Source organism: Sus scrofa, chromosome 7 (genome assembly GCF_054392235.1).
Source record: "Sus scrofa isolate SSC_HxYL_T2T_F1_AM1 chromosome 7, Sscrofa_HxYL_maternal_Yorkshire_Landrace_v2.0, whole genome shotgun sequence".
Taxonomy (NCBI): Eukaryota; Metazoa; Chordata; class Mammalia; order Artiodactyla; family Suidae; genus Sus; species Sus scrofa.
In genome coordinates, this window is record NC_139389.1 from 37,765,415 (window position 1) to 37,787,748 (window position 22,334).

Below are 22,334 nucleotides of genomic sequence, written 5' to 3' on the forward strand. Positions count from 1 at the left end.
GGTGTAGGCCAAGTCCACTTCCTATTGGCCCGTGGAAATTTCAAGTAGTCCAGATTGGTTTCTACAGACTCACAGACATAGGAACAGATTTACAGTCGCCAAGGTGAGGGAGGGGGCGTGTGAGGGGGTAGGTGGGATGGACCGGGAATTTGGGAGCAGTAGATAAACAAGGTCCTGCTGTACAGCACAGGGAACTATATTCAAAATCCTAGGGAGTTCCCGTCGTGGCACATGGTTAATGAATCCGACTAGAAACCATGAGGTTGCGGGTTCGATCCCTGGCCTTGCTCAGTGGGTAAGGATCCGGCATTGCCGTGAGCTGTGGTGTAGGTCGCAGACGCGGCTCAGATCCCGAGTTGCTGTGGCTCTGGCGTAGGCTGGCAGCTACAGCTCTGATTAGACCCCTAGCCTGGGAACCTCCATATGCCACGGGAGTGGCCCTAGAAAAGGCAAAAAGACAAAAAAAAAAAAAAATCCTGGGATAAAACCTAATGGAAAAGAATGTGGGGCTCCCCTTGTGGCTCAGAGGTAAAGAACCCAACTACCCAGCTAGTACCCATGAGGAAGCAGGTTGGATCCCTGGCTCTGCTCCATATGTTAAGGATCCAGCAATGCTGTGAGCTGTGGTGTAGGTCACAGATACAGCTTAGATGTTGCTGTGGCTGTGGTGTCAGTCGGCAGCTGCAGCTCCAATTCAGCTCCGAGCCTGGGAACGTCCATATGCCACGGGTACAGCCCTATGAAAAAAGGAAAAAAGAATGTATATATATACACATAACTGTATAACTGGATCACTGTGCTATACAGCAGAAATTAATAACATTATTAAGTCAAACTGTATTTCAATTATTAAGAAATTTTTTTAGAGAGTTTCCGTCTTGGCTCAGTTGGTTAACGAATCCGACTAGGAACCATGAGATTGCAGGTTCAATCCCTGGCCTTGCTCAGTGGGTTAAGGATCCATTGTTGCCGTGAGCTGTGGTGTAGGTTGCAGACACCGCTTGGATCCTACGTTGCTGTGGCTGTGGTGTAGGCCAGCAGCTGTAGCTCTGATTCAACCCCTCGCCTGGGAACTTCCATATGCGTCAAGTGCAGCCCTAAAAAAAAAAAGAAATTTTTTAAAAACCGAATTCGTCTTTTTTGTTATTATTTTATTTTTGGCCATGCCTGCAGCATGTAGAAATCCCAGGGCCAGGGACTGAACCTGCACCATAGCAGCAACCTGAGCTGCAGCATTGACAGTGCCAGATCCTTAACCCACTGAGCTACCAGGGAACTCTCCAAATTGGTTTTTAAAGATGTAAACACTTCTGCTGTGACACAGTCTTGTTTCACCAGAAAAGGAGATGAGTACAGTTATTCGAAAGGTCAGGCATTATTTTCTTGTCAGCAGTTCTGGCTCCGTCACAGCAGCTTTTCCGTAGAAACACGTGGGAGAGAAGTGTTACCATGCGTTTCTTTCCAGCCACTGCTCTGCATCACTGAGGCAGCAGGGACTTCCTTGGCCCGAGAAGGGCTGGCCAGGGGAGAGAGCAAGTTGGCTGCTGTGTTTGTTGCAACGTAACACAGGCACTCAGTTCAGGGTTTTTAAAAAATATTTTTTTATTTACCAAAGTAGGGTTGATTTACAATGTTGGGTCAATTTCTGCTGTACAGCAAAGTGACCCAGTCATACATGTATATGTACATTCTTTTTCCTCATATTATCTTCTATCCTGCTCTATCCCAAGAGAAAGGATAGAGTTGGCTGTGCTGTGCAGTAGAACTTTATTGATTATGCACTCTAAATGTAATAGTTTGCATCTACTAACCCCAAACTCCCCATCCATCCCCTTCCCCTCTCCACCCACCCCCACTCCCTTGGCAACCACAAGTCTGTTCTCCATGTCTGTGAGTCTGTTTCTGTTCTATAGATAGGTTCATTTGTGCCATATTTTAGATGCCACATATAAATGATAGCATACGGTATTTGTCTTTCTCTTTTTGACTTACTTCACTTAGTTTGAGAATCTCTGGTTGCATCCATGTTGCTACAAATGGCATGATTTTGTTCTTTTTTATGGCTGAGTAGTATTCCATTGTGTGTATGTACCGCATCTTCTCGATTCCTTTGTCGATGGACATTTAGGTTGTTTCCATGTCTTGGCTATAATGAACAGTGCTGTGATGAACATAGGGGTGCATGTATCTTTTTGAATTTTTAATAATTGATTGCATTTGTTTACTGATCAGAGCAACTGTTTCATGCTTACTCCTTGATTATGACATGATATTGATAATAAATATTAGTTATTATGATCAGGATGGTTATAGAGAAAGACTTTTCGTGACAGGCATTCAGCTCAGAGCGTTACTGGATGTCCCATCATTTCCTTGCCACCTCGTGTCTCTCTGCGTTGCTAAGTCACATTTGAGAACATGATGCTAAACAAGGCTTAGAGGGTGCATCATTGGCCCCAGCCCTCCAGCTCTGGAAAGGCTGAGTTGGGATCCAGGCTCACATGGTTGCCATGAGCTGTCTCATGTTGCCTCCGTGACAGGTGAAAATCACACAGGTGATTTGATCAAGCCACATTTGCCTCCGTGACAGGTGAAAATCACACAGGTGATTTTATCAAGCCACATTTGATAAGAGGTGGATTGACCAGGGTCACGTCCCCACGCTGGGCTGTGGAGGTGGCTGGCGTCCAGCCTCCTGGTCTCTTTCTTGCTGGAATGCCCACCCCTTGTCCTTCTCCCGCTTTGTCCATAACCTAAGCTCTCTGGCAGGTCTCAGATCAGTGCTGATGGCCTTGGCCATCAGACCGTACACGGATTTGGTGGTTTTTCTCTTGGCTTTTCACAGGTTAATCCCACATTTGGAGGTAAACGAAACATTTCTGTGATTTCCTTTTTAGAAAACCACGTCCAGCACCTTCAGTCAGCCTGTGCCAGCTCTCATCAGTTCCAGCAAATGTCTAGAGATTTCCAGACATGGCTGGAGACGAAGAAAGAAGAGCAGAGCAAGGCTCCTCCCATATCCGCCAAACTCGAGGTCTTGGAGTCGCTAATTAAAGATCAGAAAGACTTCAGGAGAACGCTGACCGCTCAGTCTCACATTTATGAGAAAACCATCGCGGAGGGTGAAAATCTGTTGTTCAAAACACAAGGGGCTGAGAAGGTAGCCTTGCAGTCACAACTGAACACGATGAAAACCAACTGGGATGGCTTTAACAAGCTGGTGAGAGAAAGAGAAGACAGAGTCAAGGATTCCCTGGAGAAAGCCCTCAAATTCAAAGAGCACGTGGAGAGCCTCCGGCCATGGATTGACAGATGTCAGAATAGCCTGGAGGAAATCAAGTTTGGCCTGGACCCTGCTGAGATGGAGACCTCTCTTGGCCGGTTAAAGTCTCTGCAGAAGGATATGGACCAGCACTTTGGGATGGTGGAACAGCTGGAGGGCGCAGCCAGCAGCCTGCTCAGTGTGTGCGAGGCGGACAGGGAGGGGGTTGCCGAGGAGAAAGATGCGCTGGTCCAGAAGGTGGATCTGGTCACTGAGCAAGTGCACAAGAAGAAGTTCTCTCTGGAGAGCCTGGCCCAGAAGTTTAAAGAATTTCAGGAAGTTTCCAAAGAAGCCCAAAGGCAGCTTCAGGGTGCCAAGGAACAGCTGGATGGACTCGAGTCCCTGGGGCCCCAGGCGCACAGCAGCAAGTCCCTGACCATGTTGCAGACGCAGCAGAAGGCACTTCAGACCTTGAGGCCCCAGGTGGATCTGGCCCAGGGCCTCGCCAAGGACCTGGTGGCCGGGGCCTCGGACCCAGGGGGCACCTCCGAGGTTTTACTGCAGGCGGAAAGCTTGGCCCAGGAGCACAGCGCCCTCAGCCAGCAGGTGGAGGAAAAGTGCTCCTTCTTAGAAACCAAGCTTCAGGGCATCGGGCATTTCCAGAACACCATCCGAGAGATGTTTTCCCAGTTCGCGGAGTTCGATGATGAGCTGGATAGCATGGCGCCAGTGGGAAGGGATGGGGAAACCCTGCAGAAGCAAAAGGAGGCTATCGAAGCCTTCCTGAAGAAACTGGAAGCCCTCATCGCCAGCAACGCCAACGCCAACAAGACGTGCAAGATGATGCTGGCCACTGAGGAAGCCTGTCCCGACCTCGTGGGGATCCGACGGGACCTGGAGGCTTTAAGCAAACAGTGCAACAAGCTCCGGGACCGAGCCCAAGCCCGGGAAGAGCAGGTCCTGGGGACCGTGGCACGCCTGGAAGAATTCTACAGCAAACTGAAGGAATTCTGCACTCTGCTCCAGGACGCTGAAGAGCACGAGGAGTCGCAAGGTCCTGTAGGCATGGAGACGGAGGCGATCAACCAGCAGCTTGAGGTGTTCAAGGTAGGGAGTGCCTCCTTGCACGGAGCGTGTCTGTTATTAAAAGGCATCGCTGATGGGGAGGGAGGTGGGCCATCTTGTAGCGCCTTCCAGCCGGATGGCCACTCAGGGCTTGAATGAGCATCTGTGGGGCTATTGTCCAGGCACGTGGGGTGGATCCACACCAACTGGGGATTTGGGTCCTTGTGTTGGGTGAGGACTGAGATGCATTAGGAGGTCCAGGGGTGCTTGGAAGGCCGGCGTCTGTTTCTAATGTCACTCACAGTTGACCTCTAGGGGGACCAGGAGCATGTTTTGAGCTCTACGGCCGAGGCTGGTCCGTCACAGAAAAGGGCTGTTCTTGTCGCGTTTGTCTCCCAGCGTTCTCTTTCCCAGTGAATGATAGATCATCTTTTCCCACTTTTTCCTTTTTTTATAGTCTTTTTATCCCTCTGAATTTCTTGCCCAATTTCCTCTTTTAAAAGGCAGAGGAGACTTCCCTGATGTAATCCTGGTTTTAGAAAACAAAGATCTTGGGCGCAGGCCCCAGAGGGTTGGAAGTAAATTCTTTCTAAAGGGACAGTGAGCACCTTGGGGCCAAGAAAGGTCTCCCATCAGGGGTACCCAGTGATGCTCAAGGAAGCCGGCGGGGGGAGCCAGGAGCCAGGATCAGTGTCAGTGATGCAGACCCGCCCAGGGTGTGGGTGTGGAACTGCCGTCCCGACTGGGTCAGAAGCAGGTCCCCCACTCAGGGACGGTCCTGAGCACCAAGCCTTTGCCGCATGGGGTTCTCGGGGACCTGTGGGGTCGATGGGGTCCCATTCCGTCCAGGAGGTACTTTTTCCTTCCCAGTAAAGACTGATTGCTGCCAAGGCCCACCACCCGCCCAGGAAGCATCAGATAGAATCAGAGAGAAACGGAATTGGCAGAGACACAAGTCGTTTTCCGGGAGAAATGATAGGACTTGAGCAGATGCCCCAATCCTGTGCTGCTGTATCTGACACCCTCTTTCCTTCTCCTTCGTGACATTATTTTTAGGTGACCGAATCTCAAAAAATAACTTCGCCGTAGCTTCTTCTTCTTCCTCTTCTGTGTCACTGTCTGTAAGGCCTTGGAAGTCCAGGTCCTTCAGGGCATAACCCGTGGTTCTGCATTTAGGTCTTGATTCTCGAGGGTGAAGGAAGCTGCATCCCCATCGACTTCCTTCATTACTCTGTCAAACTTCACGCAAAATAAAGATTTCACGGGAGAGAATTCTCTGTTAGAAACACAGAGTTCTGTGGCAGTTGCTGCTTGGAAGGTAGGGAGCCCTCAGGAGCGAGTCTCTGGAATTTTCTGACAGGTTGAGGGCTTTCGTGACAGTGACGAGGTGGGCTTCGGCCTGATGAAAGTTGAGCATGCCCGCTGCCTTCGCGTGGCACTGCCATTTCTCTGTGACTTTGTGCTAAAAAAGAGCAGGCCTCCTTGTCACCGCATGGCGTCAAGTACTTGTAGGAACACAGGCCAAAGGAAGAGTGTTGGTGCCACTGCTGGTGGATGTTCTTCTTGGGTCCCCAGGCCTGAGGACCGGGGACAGCATGGCTCTGCTTGTGGAGAATTCTCTGGAAAGGAGGCCGAAGCAAGAGCATGGAGGGCTCTCTCACCGATGCTTTGAAAGTGTTGGCAAACTGAAAAGCACTACAGAAGCGTCATTACCCTTCATGGTTACAGAGATTGTTTTATTTGATTGTGAAAAAAAATAAAGTGACCGGGTCTTCTAAAATAAGCCACTTATAGGGAGTTCCCATCGTGGCTCAGTGGAAACAAGCCCAACTAGTATCCATGAGGATGCAGGTTTGATCCTTGGCCTCACTCAGTGTGGTGTAGGTCGCAGACATGGCTTGGATCCCTCGTTGCTGTGGCTGTGGCGTAGGCCGGCAGCTATAGCTCGGATTTGACCCCTAGCCTGGGAACCTCCATATGCCTCGAGTGTGGCCTTAAAAAGCAAAATAAATAAGATAAAATAAGTCACTTAGAGCATGCTGTGTTTGTTTGGTCTCTGATCACTTTGGAAGGAGTTGACTGACTTTAATGAAATTCACGACCCCCCATCTGTGTCTTGAGACCCGTCCTAGTGGACAGTCATCAAGATGCACTTGGTATGGTCCAGCCCCAGAGGTCCAAAAGAACAATACCGTTGCGGTTAATAAAGACGGTAGCTTACACAGTCCCTAAATCGGGGATGGGGTGGGGTGTGTGCACGCGTGTGTGTGCGTGCACCTACACGTGCTTACACGTGCATGTTCTAAAAAGTCACAGACAGTTAAGGTTTACTGTGGGCTTTCTATGTGTAAAGCGTGACTCTAGACTGTCTGTAATCCTATTCGCAGTCCTGAGAGTGGGGTGCTGTTATTACCCCCATCTTCCTGAAAGGGAGCCGAGGCCCAGGGAAGGGAAGCGACTTGGCCAAGGTCCCACGGGTTGTGACTGTCAGAGCCTGGAGATGTCGGTGGATAGAAGGTGGTCTCTGCATTCCCGTTATTCATCACGTTGCTCATCTTCTGTGTTCTCGGGGACACTGTCAAATCATCTCAGCTGTCGACCGAGTTGAGTGGCCCGAGATTCGGGCCATGGTTGGTTTGTTTTCATCCAGAATGCCAGGGACACTCACTTGGGAACGTGTTCTGTTAAGCCGGCTGCTGATGATAAGAAGAGAGGAGCGTGTGTGAGGTTGTCTTGGAAACAGATCCGTAGATGCCGTGTGGGGGACAGTGACCACCAGCGCCACCACTGCCAAAGGGAACCAAACATTTCCTCTTCTTAGTGGTTCCGTCCTTCTTGAATGAAATCATCAATTCAGGCCTTAATCTCATTTTTCTCGGCATGAACGCTTGGGTGGAATGAGAGTTTTGACATGATGTTTTAGGAAGATTTAAACATTGTTAAAACAGTGTTCCCAAAGTGGACTAATTAGTATTGAGTAAGAAACCCGTTGCTGGCTCTTGCATAGCTTCCCAAAATGAAAGAGAAAAGCTCTGGAGGGCTGGCTCTGTTTTCATTGTTGACTTTGAACTTTCATTGTTGACTAATGCAATGTGACATTGCTCTCTGTCTGGTGGCTTTAACCTCATGCCATGGATCAGTTTTTTCAGAGCAGTTCTGAAGCTTCAGAGCTATTATCCAGTTACTCGGTAGGGGGTGCCTTATACTCAGGAGGGGGAGCTTAATGGATTTAAATCATCCATTACCCAGTTTAAATAACTAGGTGAGACAGACTGCTTGAGTGCCCCTCATTTTCCCCCTAAAACTTAACCTAAGACATAGCAGTCAGCATCCTGGAAAGGATACAATTAATTCCTGTTTAATCCCAACCCAAACATCATGATTGAAAACAAATGCTCTTCTGAGCCCAAGGCCTGAGTCAGTGAAAGCTGTCCCAAGTTTCTGAAAAGAGGTTGGTGCCACCTTCTGCGTTAGTTTACCCTCGTTTTTCAACCATTTGGAGCATTTTTCCCCCTATTTGTAAATAATAGTCCCTGGACTAAAACGTCTAAAGACGGAGGCATTTCAAGTAGTCAAATAAACCAAATTTAGGAAGAAAAGATAAACCAGTCCAGTTCTGCCCTGCGTACGAGTTCTTTTCTGTCATCCAGAGAGGTCTTTGGAATCTGATTCTGGGTAACAAGATAAATATACAAGTTGCTGCCATAAACACCAATAGGGCATTAATAGTACACATTCCACCTCGAATCAGAATCTGTTGGGATCATCACTGGTAGTGTTAGTTGAAATCTGTTTAATAAAATAGGCCCACAGTAATTTAATCATGGCACATCCTTACAGGGCATTTTCCCAGGGCACTTCCTGCTTCCCAGCCGTACTGCACCCACCCTCTGCTCCGTCTTCTCCACTTGACGTTGTGCAGGAGAGGAGGCGCTGCCTCTCTCTACACCGGCGAGGGCTCACCGTGCCAGTGGGCAGGTAGTGAGCCCTGTGTGATGGACGGTTGAACTTATGAATGAATTATCTGTGCAGTTTTACAGGTGTACTCTTCACCTCAATGGTGAGGTTACTGGCATGGCATGACATGGCATAGAATAGAATGGAATAGAACTAGTGACCCAGAGTTAGAGCCTAAGGTGGGCTGAATGAGGGCTATTCTTCCCTGTGAAAGGTTCTGTGAGGGTCTCAGGATGTTTCAAGGAACACCCTCCTGCCCATTCCATGGAAATTTTATTATGCCCATAGCTATGAATAAGTAGCTTTCTTACCTGTCAAGATAGTGGAGGTTGGCAGGCAGGTCTTTAGTCTCTGCTAATTCCTGCCTAGTGCCTGACCATTCATACGTGATAACTGTAGGCACGTTTTTTCTTTGTCTTATAGTCTGCAGGTCAGAACAGCCTGTGTGCTCAGACACCACAGGATCCAGGGCTTGTTGAAGTACTTCTTGGCTATGAAAAGTGGGCATTGACGTGGTGAGAGCCACAGCATAATCGTATTGCTATGGATCTTTTCCCTTAGAGATGGCTATACATATTTTTTTCCAACTTAATCATGGCCACCTACTGAGGGGCATTCAATAATTTGTTGAGTGGGTATGTTACCCACAGAGTTGTGTCTGGAGATAGATTTTTTTTTTTAAATTCCGTTCTTAGGTTTATAAAAATCATTTGGGAATAATCTCTCCCATGAACAGTACGAAAGTTCCTCCCCTCCTCTTGCCTGTAAAGTCATCAGAGAAAGTATACGGCGGTTTTTACTAGAACTGCGGTTTTTACTAGAACTGTCTTCACTTCGGGTCAGCAGTTTTACTTATGTCCAAATGATTATCTTGTGAGACTGAGGCAAGAAAATCTGCCTGCTGTCTTCTATTCTGGCATTGGTACTTATTTCGTAAAGAATGGATAGATTTGATCTTATTTTTAATAAAACTATGAATGCCCCTCCCTCCCCCAAAGGCTAAGATTTGGCTTGCCAGATTTATTTTCAGTCTTTTAATAGGCTGTTTGTTGAGTAGATAAAAATCTGTGGATGTGATTTTGTTTCCTTATACCCAGAGTTGCTTAACTGCTCTTGATCTTTGCCTGAGCCTGGCCATACCCACGGGGACTGCATGGTTATTAGTAATATTCACATGTGTGCGGCACCCTTAAGGATCGTGGACTCGCCTTGAACTTGGGCTTGGGGAAGAAGGACACTGCATTCCACTTGGAAGGGAGATGAAGGGAGACGCACTGTGCATCCAGATAGCAAACACTGAGAGTCCACGCCAGAGCGTGCTGGGGTGTGCTTTCCCCAGTGACCAGATCTAGCTCTGGTCCCCGTCCCTGGTTCCTAGTCCTATTCGTGGGTCGCTTCCGCCCCTGCTCGCTGGCCCCTCCCCGGCGGCCCTCCTCTCCCCTCCCCTCCCCGGTGAGCAGGTCTGCAAGCCGAGCCCAGCCCGAGCCGCCTGCTCCCCCTTCCAGGAGGGGTCTGGCTGGCGCTGATGTCACCGGCGGGCGGTGGCCTCGCCGGCGCGCAGCCTCGGGGCACCTCCCCCTGAAAGGCTCACGGGCCGGGGCCAGAGTCGGGGCCATGCCTGCAGAGCCCGGCCTGGGGAGTGCGTAGCAGCGGAGCGGGAGCCCCGGCCCTGTGGCAAGGGGCGCGCGGAGCAGATGCGCCCCGGGGAGCGCGCGGGCTCGGGGACGCCGGCCCGGCCAGAGGAGCCCCGGCCTCCTTGCTGCTGCCCGCGCCTTGGAAGAAGCCCCGAGTTCTTCTCGGCTGCAGTTGCCTCAGGTGGAACAAGTCGTCTTAAGGAGGATCAGATAAAACTCTCCGAAAATGGATTTTTTTTTTTTTTTTTTGAAAAAAGGGGAGTTCAGAGTCCACCATGCTTTCTGTTTACTTTAAACCGTTGCTGGATTGTGCTGGCCTGGCCGTCCAAAAGTCTATTTTCCCTCCCTTTGGATAGTTGGGAATAGCCTCGAAGAAGCTTAATATGGGAAGAAAAACTGCCTTTTGGATTGAGATTATTTATAGCTACTCCCAAAAAGAGTAAAAGGAAATTTTAACTTTCTTGCAGCGCTTGACTTAACTTATTTTTCTCCGAAGACTTGTTCTGTGCCTTCATCTGAACAGTACATGGTTGCCGCGGTTTGTCTTTTAAGTTTCTGAACCTTGGTTTATTTATAAAAGGGATGGAGTTTTGCAAGCCATCTTTAAGCGGGTTCCAGTTTGCCAGAGGGCCGCTGAAATGAACATTCAGCCCATCGAGATGCTCGCTCCTTTGGAAATTTTAATCTGGAACTCTCAGACGCAGAATTAGAATAACAAGGGAAATGGACTGACAAAAGAACGTTCTGAGTGTTTGAACCACCGTTAAGTGTGTATTTGTTTTCTTTTTTCTGTGTTCTGGAGTGTGTGAAAGGGAACTTGGGGGCGTGGGGCAGGAGAAGGACAGATCTCTGTCCTTGATGCACTTTATTTTTGAGAATCCTTCTCAAACAACCAGTGGAGGGGTGGTTGCATTTCCACTGGTGCCCTGCTGATGGCCTTAAATGCTTCGTCTCTTAAGACGTGTGTCATTCGGGGTGCACCTTTGGGCTGGAGACCCTTGATGGTCCCGTGGAGAAGCCGTGAGCTCTGCTGCAAGATGCGTGGCCTTACTGCCTCCTTTCTGGATCGAGAGCTGCAGCATTTGCCTTAACTGCCTTGGAAATGGGGAAGCCGCTGAGCAGACCAGACTGTTTACGTCAGAATCCCCCCTGTGTGGGGAAGGGTGGGGAGGAGGAGGACCTCAACATCGAGGACTGCTACGTCCCCCAGCGCTCCATCTACGACACCGTCAGGCTGAACGAGCAGATCGACTCTGGTTCCAAAGGGAGCCTGTCTTCCAGGCATTTCACCGACCGGACTTTACCCTACAGCCACCGGACACTGGAGGTCAGTTCTCTGTGCTCCAATGGGGCCCTGGCTTCTTCCAGTGCGTTTGAGCTCAGAGGCCGCGAGGCTCACAAACTGGATGAAAAGATGATATTTGATGCCCTCAAACTCAATAGTGATATCATCCGAAGCACAGGAGTACCCAGGGCCCGCTGTCAGGCCGAAAAAAAAGAGCACAGACGGTCGTGGCGAATGTTTGTCCCAGCCAATTTTATGGATTATGCAAACAAAAGTGAAAGCTCTTTTGTTGAACCTACTGATCTGTCAGATGCTGTTCCCAAGGCCAGCAGGTGCAGATGGGGGACCAATTCTCTCACGTCGGAGGAGGGCGACGTGGGGTGCTGCAGACCCCCCGCGGAGAGGGAAGAAAACCAGGGCCTTTTAACCGGGGACCCGCCACCACGCATTAGAAGCTTGTCTTCTGCTCAGGATGCTCACGTAGCAGAGCAGTATGGACCCTTTTATTCTGTTAGTCCCGTCAACGAACAGAAAATTCCGCTGCTGTCAGGCAGAGGTGCCCACCTGGATGAAACCTTCAAAATGATTTTCCACGATGTTTCCCTCCCCGCGGAAACACAGCGTGTCTGCGGTCAGAAGGAAAGCCGTGGGCCAAACTGCTGCCCGCAGAGGGATCTCAAAGCCAGCTCTATCAAGGGCCACCCCTTCGCTTCGACACAAGAGGGAGAACACAGGTGTATTTCTGACCCCGGAGGAGGAGGAGAAACACCTGGACCTGGAGAATTCCAAAGTAGGGAGGGTGTGGGTGCCTCGCCCCAGGAATCAGCCCCCCCTTACGCAGATCTGGGGGAAGGTGATGGAGATGGCGATGGTACAGGTTTCGGGGAACACCTGCCGCGACCGACACAGCATGATTCAGAGGAATCCAACACGGCACATGTAGAGGACGCGGAGGCCCCCCTTTCCGCCCCAGAGGTGGAGGTGATCCATAGGCAGTGCTCCCCCAAATCCAGAGCGGTAGGAAGGAAGACCGCTTCCAGAAAAACAAGGACCCAGGCAGGGCGGTGGGACCCCGTCTGCAATGGCTTTCACTCAGCTCAGGTAATTACTGGTGACTCTGGGAAGTCCTTCTGTTGTCAGGTGGCCTCCGGCGTTTCTCATGAATGATCCATCCAGGATCTGACTCATCCCCTAGGAGATGGCAGATCTTGATAAGTTGGTCCTGACAACAGACTCATTAGGGGCGGCGTTTGAGGAGCTTGATGAGCCCCAGCTGTCGGCAGGCCTGCTCCTGATGCTGCGAGGGTGGCTGTCCCCCTTCGCTGAGAATGCCTCCGAGGGGCATCTCCATTCACCTGAGGCTTTTAGCCCCGTTGTGGTTTAAGACCCCGCCACTTAAGGGCAGTTACATTGGGTTGATGGCGCTTGAGCAGGGCTTTGTCAGGAAGGTGCAAAGCCAGGATGATCTTGTTGGGGTCTGAGAAGTGCTCCAGCCACCTTGAGGGCTTTTCACCCTGGAAAGGGTCTCGCGGGGGCTCGGCCTGTGGGAGGGATTTGCTGTGCTGTGCTTTGCAGTCATTAGGGTGCCGGCCTTTCTGGGAGGGGTGCAGGAGCTAAGAAAGTAAAGGGTGCAGCCTCCTAACAAGAAGAGGTTGTTGGGTCAAGCCTGTAATTTTTTTCTCCCCACTTGGAGTGAAGTTCAGCTATTTTGGTACTTTTCCTAAGCTCTTCTGGTAAACTTTGCCTCAGAGGTCATTTTATTTTATTTTAAGCTTCTCTTGAGTCTGTGTCCCGACGGGTTAGGTCTGGGGAGAGCCTGTCTTCCTGGGTGTTTTGTTCCTGAGTGATAAGGAATTTGGGCAGTACCCATCGTCTGTGGACTAGTTGCTCTCCGCAGCCGTGCCCTCCCTGTGAGCATCAGTTAAATGGCCTGCTGGTTTGAAAGCTTCGCCAAGTCCTTTTTTGCTGTAAAGCATCTTGCAGTGCCTTTGTAGAAAGTGATTAAACTCTTAGGAGTATATAGATTCTTTTTTAACCTTTCAGGTATTTGAGGGAGCATTTTAGAAAATTACCACAGACACACCTCGAACCGCTCTGATATGCGACCCTGAAATTCATTTCTTTTAAACCAAGAGCAGAGGTTCAGGCAGTTTACTGGAACATTTTAATTTGTTTGATTATTGCCCTGAAAATTAGCTGTGAGGAAGAATAAAACTTTTCCCCTGAATTCGTATATCCCAGACAAATTCCTGGAATTTAAATTTAGCAGTCCCCCTCCCCCCCCCTTTTTTTGTACCTAGTAGAACATATTTACAGCTCTTAGTTCTTAGAAATAGAAACTTCGAAAGTGGTACAGAAAAGAAGTAAGATCACAGTACCAAATTCTGCTTTTACTGCCTTGCTATAAGGGTCTCCTCACTAATTAGGTAAATAATGCCTTTTTTAAAAAACTATGAAAAAGCGTTTGGGGGGGCGTTTCATTGATTTGGGGAATTCTTAGAATTCTTTGTTTACATGTAATTGACTTATATTTAGTATCCTTGTGTAGAAAGGGTTAGGCAGCGTGGAAATTCTGGGCTCTTCCTTGGAAGAAGAAGTTTGGGCTTTTTGATAAGAGGGGACTTTCAGAAGAGATGATCATTTATATGTTTGCTGTTCCTTAATTTCCTCATTCAGACCATAACACGGAAGTAGCTGGTGTGCTGGGCTTGGGCCAGAGTCTGGAAAGCTGGTCTCTTGCAGCCTTGACAGCTTTCAAAAGTATTTTCCATGCTGTGCCTGTAATTTTTTTCTTAGGTTCTATTTTGATATTTGCTTTTATTATGTTTTCGTATATTCTGTTTACTGTTCATTCACTTGGACTGTGGCTGTATTTACATAGTGACTCAGCGCCCCAAACCTTGTCTTACCTTAATATCGAGCTGAAGCTCTCCTTCCTTAGTTAAATATTTATTTCCTTTGTGGCATCCTTCAAGACCTATATTAAAAAACATTTGTTTAAAAAAAGAGAGAAAAGGATTTCCTTGGTGGCTTAGTGGCTTGGGGAGCCAGTTTGTCACTGATGTGGTGCAAGTTTGATCTCTGGCTTGGGAACTTCTGCATGTTGCAGGCTCAGCCAAAAAGACTGTGTGTTATCTATGAAAGAGTTGATGTGCCACCACTATTATCTATTGATGGGTTATCACTGTCCCCTCAAGATATAAATACAATTTTCTGTACTGATATTCATTCGACACATAATTATGAGGTCCGTGTTTCAAGCTAGGTCCTGTGGTAGGTCTCGGGTATAGAACTACTGCTGTAAGGAGAACAGAAATGGGTGCTTGTATGGAACTTGCATTTTACTCTGTCACATGAATTAGATCTTTTGCCGGTTGCAGGCAGTGGGGCCTCTGGGTCCGGCAGGATGGTGAGGAAGAGGGGAGCGTGCTGGACAGTGCAGGCAGTGACCACGGGTTGACCAGAGTCGCTCCACTGATGACCTATGATCAGATGCCTGGGGCGAGCCCTCCGGGCCCCTTGCAGGCCCTTCGGCATCTTGATGATGTAGTGGGGCTGGATGTGTAGGGATTGACATTACTGCAGATCAGGGCTGCGTCTTTTTTCTGTCCCCGTCCCTGTGTTTGGCCCCTCTGGCTCACCTCATCACCCGGACAGTCACACCCACTTCGAGGTTGAGCCTCGCAGTCGTTCTCTAGCTCGAAGCCAGTGTCCTTGGAAGAGCCTGTAAGGATCCTTGCCTGGGAGGGTCCATCTCGGGCCCATCTTAACATTTTGCTCCTTTGCATTTTCCATGTGGTTCTAAGAGCGTTTGATCGGAGTGATGGGGGATTCTTGCTGCTGTGCTGATAAAGCCCTAAGGAGAAGACACATATACTCTTTTCTTGGTTTTATGGGTAAACCTGATTCAGGCCACTTGGAAACTCATTCTTTAAGATTCCTGAGTGCTTTTGATAATATCATGAACCTAATTTACTTTACTTTCTCACAGGCGTTTGTAAGGTAGCCATAACATATGTATAAGCATTAAGAATCACCTTTATGTCTAATCATTAATACCCAACGATGGAACAGATGTTGGCAGTTGGTGGATGTTAGGTAGGATAATCCCTGTGATTACTGCTCTTCCAACCGCAGGTGTTCCAAAAGGAAGAGATCGAGCCTCTGCAGGTGAAGCAGCAGGATGTGAACTGGCTGGGCCAGGGCCTCATTCAGAGCGCGGCAAAGGGCACCAGCACCCAGGCCCTGGAGCACGACCTGGACAGTGCCAGCACGCGGTGGAAGACCCTCAACAAGAAGGTGACGTCTGCAGCCCCGTGGTGTCATTTCTGGGGATTGTTCTCTTTTTTTAAATTGATTGACAATGACGTGTCAGTTTCAGGTGCGCAGCACAGCCTTTCCGGTGTGTGTGTGTGTGTGTGTGTGTGCACGTTCGTTCTTGTTTGGGTTCTTTTCCACTCCAGGTTCTTACACGGTGTTGAGCACCATCCCATCCTGTGCCGTAGGTCCTCCTCGATGATCTGCTCTGTGTACAGCAGGGCGTATCTGTTAATCCCAACCTAACCGAGCCCCTCCCACTTGGGTCACCGTAATGTGTTTCTATGTCTTCAAGTCGCTGGATTGTGATCCCCTGGCATTTGCTGTGACCACCGCCCATGTTAATAGCAGTGAAGCTTCCCCAGACCTGCTTACCCCACGGCCCGCGCTGGGTGCCCCCTGGGCTCGGCAGGCGGTGTACATGCAGGGAGCGAACTGAGCAAGACAGCCGCCTTGCCCCTACCGCCACAGTGGGGACCACGCCGTACAGCTGGTATGGCAGGAGGCCAGGCCCACAGCCCTGGGCTGGGAGCACACAGGGGCTGCTTGGCTCCACAAATCAGTGTCGCAGAGGGATCTGGGCTCCCTATGGCCAGATCATGTACTTATTTTCCAAACAACTCAGAAATCTGACGTTGTCCGTGAAGTCTGATTGTCAGACGTCAGTAGCTCCCTTCATGGTGTGTGATAGGCCAGACGGTGAGGTGAAGGTAGCTGCATTCTGTCACTGGGACTCAGGGTTTGCCACCTGACTAGACCATTAAACCCAAATATCATTGTACTCAAAATGTGGATCCCACCCTTTCCTAACTGTCCATGATGGAAAGTGATGCTCTGATGTCTTATGGAGGTAAATGCCAACGCACAGTGGCTGCCCTTAGCGAGGCCTAAGTGGTCAGGAAAGTGTTGCCAGTTGGTAATGCTCACCTGGGGGTGCGGGGGTTCCCCACTGACATCTTCACAGGTCCCCTCTAAATGACACTCACCCTTCTTGAAAGTCCGACTCGCTTTGCAGGGCTCCTCAGAAACAGCTGGGATGCAGGGTCAGGGTAAATCTATTCCGTGGTGCTTAAAGGATCTTGCCAGCTACCTTTTCAGTCCAAAAAGAAAAGACCTTTGAGAGGGGCGATCGGATATCTCTGTGCAGGACACAGAGACTCCATTGACTGCGAGACAAAGGCCCTGGCTTGTCAAGAGAGCACTCGAGAGCATGGAGCTGGGGGAATTTAATTGGATACTTCATGCTTATTTTGCCCAGCAAAACAGATCTGATTCTCTCTACAATAATAGTTGTTTTTGGGTTTTTTTTTTTTATTCTTAGTCTATTTATTTATTTATTTATTTATTTATTTATTTGTGTCTTTTTGCCTTTTCTATGGCCGCTTCCTGCGGCATATGGAGGTTCTGAGGCTAGGGGTCTAATCGGAGCTGTAGCCGCCGGCCTACACCAGAGCCACAGCACCGCGGGATCCGAGCCACGTATTCGACCTACAGCACAGCTCATGGCAATGCCGGATCCTTAACCCACTGAGCAAGGCCAGGGATCGAACCCACAATCTCATGGTTCCTAGTCGGATTTGTTAACCACTGCACCACGACGGGAACTCCGACTCTCAGTCTTTTTAAAACCTTGATATTCAACAGGGGAAAATAAAAGTATAAATCCCAGGGGTAACGATAAAAGTGAATATTGCATGAGATGGATGGGGAGTTTGGGGTTAGTCAATGCAAACTAGTCCCTTTAGAATGGATAAACAATGAGGTCCTGCTGTACAGCCCAGGGAACGATATCCAGTCACTTGTGATGAAACATGATAGAAGATAACATGAAAAAAAGAATGTATATATAAAAAGAATGTATATATGGGTATGACAATGTTCTGTCAATTTCTGCTGTACAGCAAAGTCATTGTAAATCAACTATGATTTAAAAAACTTTTTTTTCCTACATGAATAGGGCACTGGGAGTTCCCTGGTGGCTTGGTGGGTTAAGGATCTGGCATTGTCACAGCAGTGGCTCAGATTCGATCTCTGACCCCAGAACTTCCACATGCCACAGACATGGCCCAAAAAAAAGGCATTGTTTCTTTCAGTGACCTTTAGATATTGGAACCATCCATTGCTAATCATGAATGTATTGGACACTCCAAAGTCTCAAAGGATCTCCCCTCTTGCAAGGACTGGTTGGGGTGGCAACCTTATCTCCTTGGCTTACTGGCCAAGTTTGTCTGCTTTCCGTCCGACTCTTGCCCACTGTCAATGCTTTGGGTAAATGTTAAGTGAAAAGGAAAAGTTGTGACCCAAAGAGAAGGTGAGCCTGCAAAGTGCTGGCAGTGGGCAGGTTTCATGTCTCAGGGACAGGAAGGTAACATGGGTCCCTGGCACCTCACAGGTGGCCCAGCGGGCAGCCGAGCTGCAGGAGGCCCTACTGCACTGTGGCAGGTTCCAGGACGCACTGGAGTCCCTGCTCAGCTGGATGGAGGACACCGAGGAACTTGTGGCCCATCAGAAGCCCCCGTCAGCCGAGTTCAAGGTGGTGAAGGCCCAGATCCAAGAGCAGAAGGTAAGCCAGCAGAACATCCGGGCTCTTTTTCATGTTCGGTCTTAATAAGGAGGGAAAACTTGACCTTGGGACTCTTTACATTAACAGGGTGTCCTAGCTAACTGGTCATCCAGGCTCTATACATTGTTTTGTTAGTCATTCAACAAATATTTATTGACCATCTGCCACAGGTCAGCTGTTGCCCCAGGGGTTGGAAAGACATCATCAAAGAAAACAGTAGAAACTGCTGTTTTAAGGTTTAGTGGGAAGGGAGGGCCAGGGAAGGAGAGACAGTGAACAAAGCTGACAAGTAAGTGGTGATGCGTTAGCCTTTGATAAGTAAAACGGGGTGGGGAGGAAGATGAGAATTAGGACTTGACAGCACGTGCACAATTTAAGAAATAGAGTAGCCGGGCCCACCTTGCTCAGCAAAAAGGCAACTTTGCACAGAAACATCGTTGTTCCTTCCGTGTTGGGTTGATCCATCTACGGTTGCCTCTTTGATAGATTTATTTATTTATTTATTTATTTACTCATTGTCTTTTTGTCTTTTCTAGGGCTGATTCTCTCGGCATATGGAGGTTCCCAGGCTAGGGGTCGAATCGGAGCTGTAGCCGCTGGCCTATGCCAGAGCCACAGCAACTCGGGATCCGAGCCGAGTCTGCAACCTACACCACAGCTCACAGCAACGCCAGATCATTAACCCACTGAGTGGGGCCAGGGATTGAACCTGCAACCTCATGCTTCCTAGTTGGGTTTGTTAACCCCTGTGCCATGCATGACGGGAACTCCGCCTCTTTGATAGATTAATATGAGTGGTTTCTTATGGTCCATCCTATACAAGGCAGAGGTGATTCACATATGCCAGGAACCTGCCACTGTGTCCTTTGATGCTGCAAATACAGGACCCAACTGGAAACACACCCCTTAGGGGACAGTGACTATGTGGGACCCCATGTACAACTTCTGTGTTCATTTAAGGAGCATTGAGTGACCTATCCAGTGTTAATTTGTCAGTCATGACTTGAAATAACATGCAGGGTGGGGGTTGGTAAGGTTTCTCTTTAAAAAGATGGAAACTTGGAGTTCCTGTTCTGGCTCAGAACCCGACATAGTGTCCTTGAGGTTGTGGGTTCAATCCCTGGCCCCACTCAGTGGGTTAATGATCCAGCGTTGCTGCAAGTTGCAGTGTAGGTCGAAGATGTGGCTTGGATCCCGAGTTGCTGCAGCTGTGGTATAGTCCAGCAGCTGCAACTCCAATTCCACCCCTAGCATGGAAATTTCCATATGCCGAGGGCGCGGGCCTAAAAAAAAAAAATGAAAATACAGGAACTTGAAAAAGAAGGGACTGGACAAAGAGGCTTAATTTTATTTTAACATTCAGTACTGCTCTCTAAAAATTCTTTGACATCTTTGTCATACTGGGAAATTATTATAAGTAGCTTTAGCAGTACAGATTAAAGAAGCATGCCAGGAAAAACATAGCATTTCTTTGATTTTTGAGAAAAAAAATAGGACAATATATAATATGTGGTCTGTAATAACAATATAAGTATATATTTGTCATATATAATAATAAATATGTCATAATATAACATAGTATTAAATATAACTGCTACCGTTCAATGATTTAATTTAAACCTTTATTATTCCCCCAGAGTGAATCAGCAGTGTTTAGCCAACAAAACCTGTTTGTTGATTTTGCTTTCTTAATTGCTTGGGCTTTGCTGTTGATATTTACCCAAAGTCACCACCCAGTCGTGTTTACTGCCTGAACCACCTGTTACACTTTGCTGTTCCAATGACCCTGACCCACGTCAGGGGAGGGTGTCCCTCCCCTCCTCTGGGACCCTGCCCCTGTCCCCTCCTGCTCCGTGGTCCTGGTCTCGCAGTGACAGAGAAAGAGCAGACAGCCTCCCAGGTGTTCCTTCTGGGTCGTCGTCCGTGCCTTTGGTCCTGGAGCATCAGTCAGGCTCAGCTTGAGGAAGCCACTCCTTACGCCGTAGCATCTCATTGACCTGTGCCTTCCTCACTGCTTCCCACTGGGCTTGGCCACAGCCCAGCTGCTCACAAACTTGCTTTGATTCATGGGAGGGAAGGAGTCCTGGTTTCTGGCTCTCTGAGCCAAATATTCCATTTTAGGCTTCTTGAAGGGTTAAATGGATTTTTTTTTTCTGCTGCTAAATCCTGAAATATTGGTCGTACTTAGCCAGCTGTGGGGATTTCTGACAGGTTTCACCCTCGGTTCACTGTGGAGATGGTATTTAAAGGCTCTTTTTTAGTTTTCATCCTCATAAAGGATTTGAGGAGCCTCTTCTCACTCATGAAAGGAGCCAAGAACCTCTGGTTTGAACCTCATTAGCTTGGGAACTGGGCAGGAGGCTCCCTGTCTGTGGTGCGTGGTGGGGGGTTTTTTCGGTTTTTTTAGCTTTTTGTGTTTTTCACTGATTAATTTTATTTCATACCTGACACCACCAGTGTTGTCCATGCCCTTCAGCCAACACCGAGCATCTTTTATCTAGTGACATGCAGGGCTTTGCCTTCAGGCCCAGGCAGGAAAACAGGGAAGGGGAGAAAGATGATCTTTGACTGTGGTGCATTGTTTAACATGGGAAGAAGCTTTGGAAACAGCAACGATTTGTAACCATCTTTTCTGCCCCAGTGGCGCGGATCATTAGTGAGCATTTAGGGCATCCCCGTTTCATTACGGTGGTGGGGAATCTTGCGCTTTCGATGCAGTGGAGTTGCCCTGAGCAGCACAAGTTAATCTCGAATGGTTTCCTGGCCTTATCCATATTAGTTTTATTTACTTCCAAATGCCCCCCCACACACACACTGCCTGACACAGTAGTAATGAAGCATTCAACAAATGAGTGGGTATTTTTCAGTCCTACTTCTCAGATGCTTTTGTACGTGTGCACACACACGAGATCATTTTTGTCACATGTCCAAAGTTCCTAGCCTGTGTTTTCTACCCGTGGATACAGTTATTCCTGTGCTTCCGTTCTATTTATTCATATTTTTCATTGTCATACTCTGCCTGCAGCTTCTCCAGAGGCTGTTGGATGACCGCAAGTCCACCGTGGAGGTAATCAAACGGGAAGGAGAAAAAATTGCCGCCACCGCGGAACCTGCAGATAAAGTAAAGATTTTGAAACAGCTGAGCCTCCTGGGCAGTCGGTGGGAAGCGCTGCTCAGTAAGGCTGAGAGCAGGTAACTTAAGTGCCTCCAGGCTTCCAGGAGGGCTGGCAAGGGCTTTCATACCACGTCTTGTGTTTCGGTAGTACTGTTCTTCCAGCTGTTACTTTCCTGTTTAGTGCGTTTTGTGAACACAGCAGGTGGGGCAGTGGCCCCTCCCTGCTCATCCCCTCAGGGTCCTGTCTCGAGCTCCCCAAGGATATCCCACCTCTTTGTTTGAAGGAAAGTGTTTCCCTCGGGGGTGGCTCATTCACTCACTCCTAAGATAGTTTTCTGGCCTGCCTGTCGTGCATCAGGCAGAGCAGGGCCATCCAGGGTGAGCCGGTCAGAGCATCTCTGCCCTCAGACAGGGGGCAGCCTGGCAGGGTTTTAGTTGCTGGAGAGAAATGACCAGTGTGCTGATGGTTCAAAGCAAAACCTGGACACAGGGTGCTGTGGAGGCAGAGAGCAGGGGCAGGGAGCATTTTAACAGAAAGAGTGGGAATCAGCTGGGGAAGGAGGCAGGGAGGGCGCCGTGACCTTGGCAAAGGCAGGATGGGCACCGTGACCTTGGCAAAGCCAGGGCACCGGAGCATGGCCGCACCACGCTTCATTACGTTCCTTCACCTTCTTAGTGGGCACCACTTTGACCAGGTTCAGATTGTAGTTACATCCTAGTGTAGACTGTTGTATAGACCCCTGGACAGAGCGAGCATTTCCATTCAGTCCTACCTTCTTTGGAACCAAGATGGTACAGAGAAGGTTCATCTAATTTTGAATTTGGAGTAGAAGAGATGACTCTTCTAGGACAGTTGCTCCCAAGGCGGCTGGAAGTTTCATGTCCTTTTTTTGTTTTCATTTTTGGCCACCCTGCAGCATATGGAGTTCCCAGGCCGGGGATCGGATCCGAGCCAAAGTCGAGACCTACACTGCATCTGCAGCCACGCCGGATCCTTAACCCACTCTTCCCAGCCAGGGATCGAACCTGGGTCCTGTTGCTCCCAAGATGCTGTCGATCCCGTTGCGTCACAGTGGGAACTCCCCACATCGTCCTTTAATGTGTCGGGAGCTTTTTCCTTCTGTGTGATCCCCACC

The 22,334-nt window shown here is 48.9% G+C and overlaps 1 protein-coding gene across 49 annotated transcripts in view; it reads left to right on the forward strand.

Moving 5' to 3' along the window:
- DST (dystonin) overlaps positions 1-22,334 on the forward strand; it is a 488,220-nt gene that overhangs the window by 386,980 nt on the left and 78,906 nt on the right. For all 49 annotated transcript variants that reach the window (XM_084967821.1, XM_021098569.2, XM_084967788.1 and 46 more), the window contains 4 exons: positions 2,898-4,369; positions 15,341-15,502; positions 17,913-18,083; positions 21,109-21,275. In XM_084967821.1, coding sequence (XP_084823947.1) covers positions 2,898-4,369; positions 15,341-15,502; positions 17,913-18,083; positions 21,109-21,275 — 1,972 coding nt within the window. The remainder of the gene's footprint in view (positions 1-2,897; positions 4,370-15,340; positions 15,503-17,912; positions 18,084-21,108; positions 21,276-22,334) is intronic.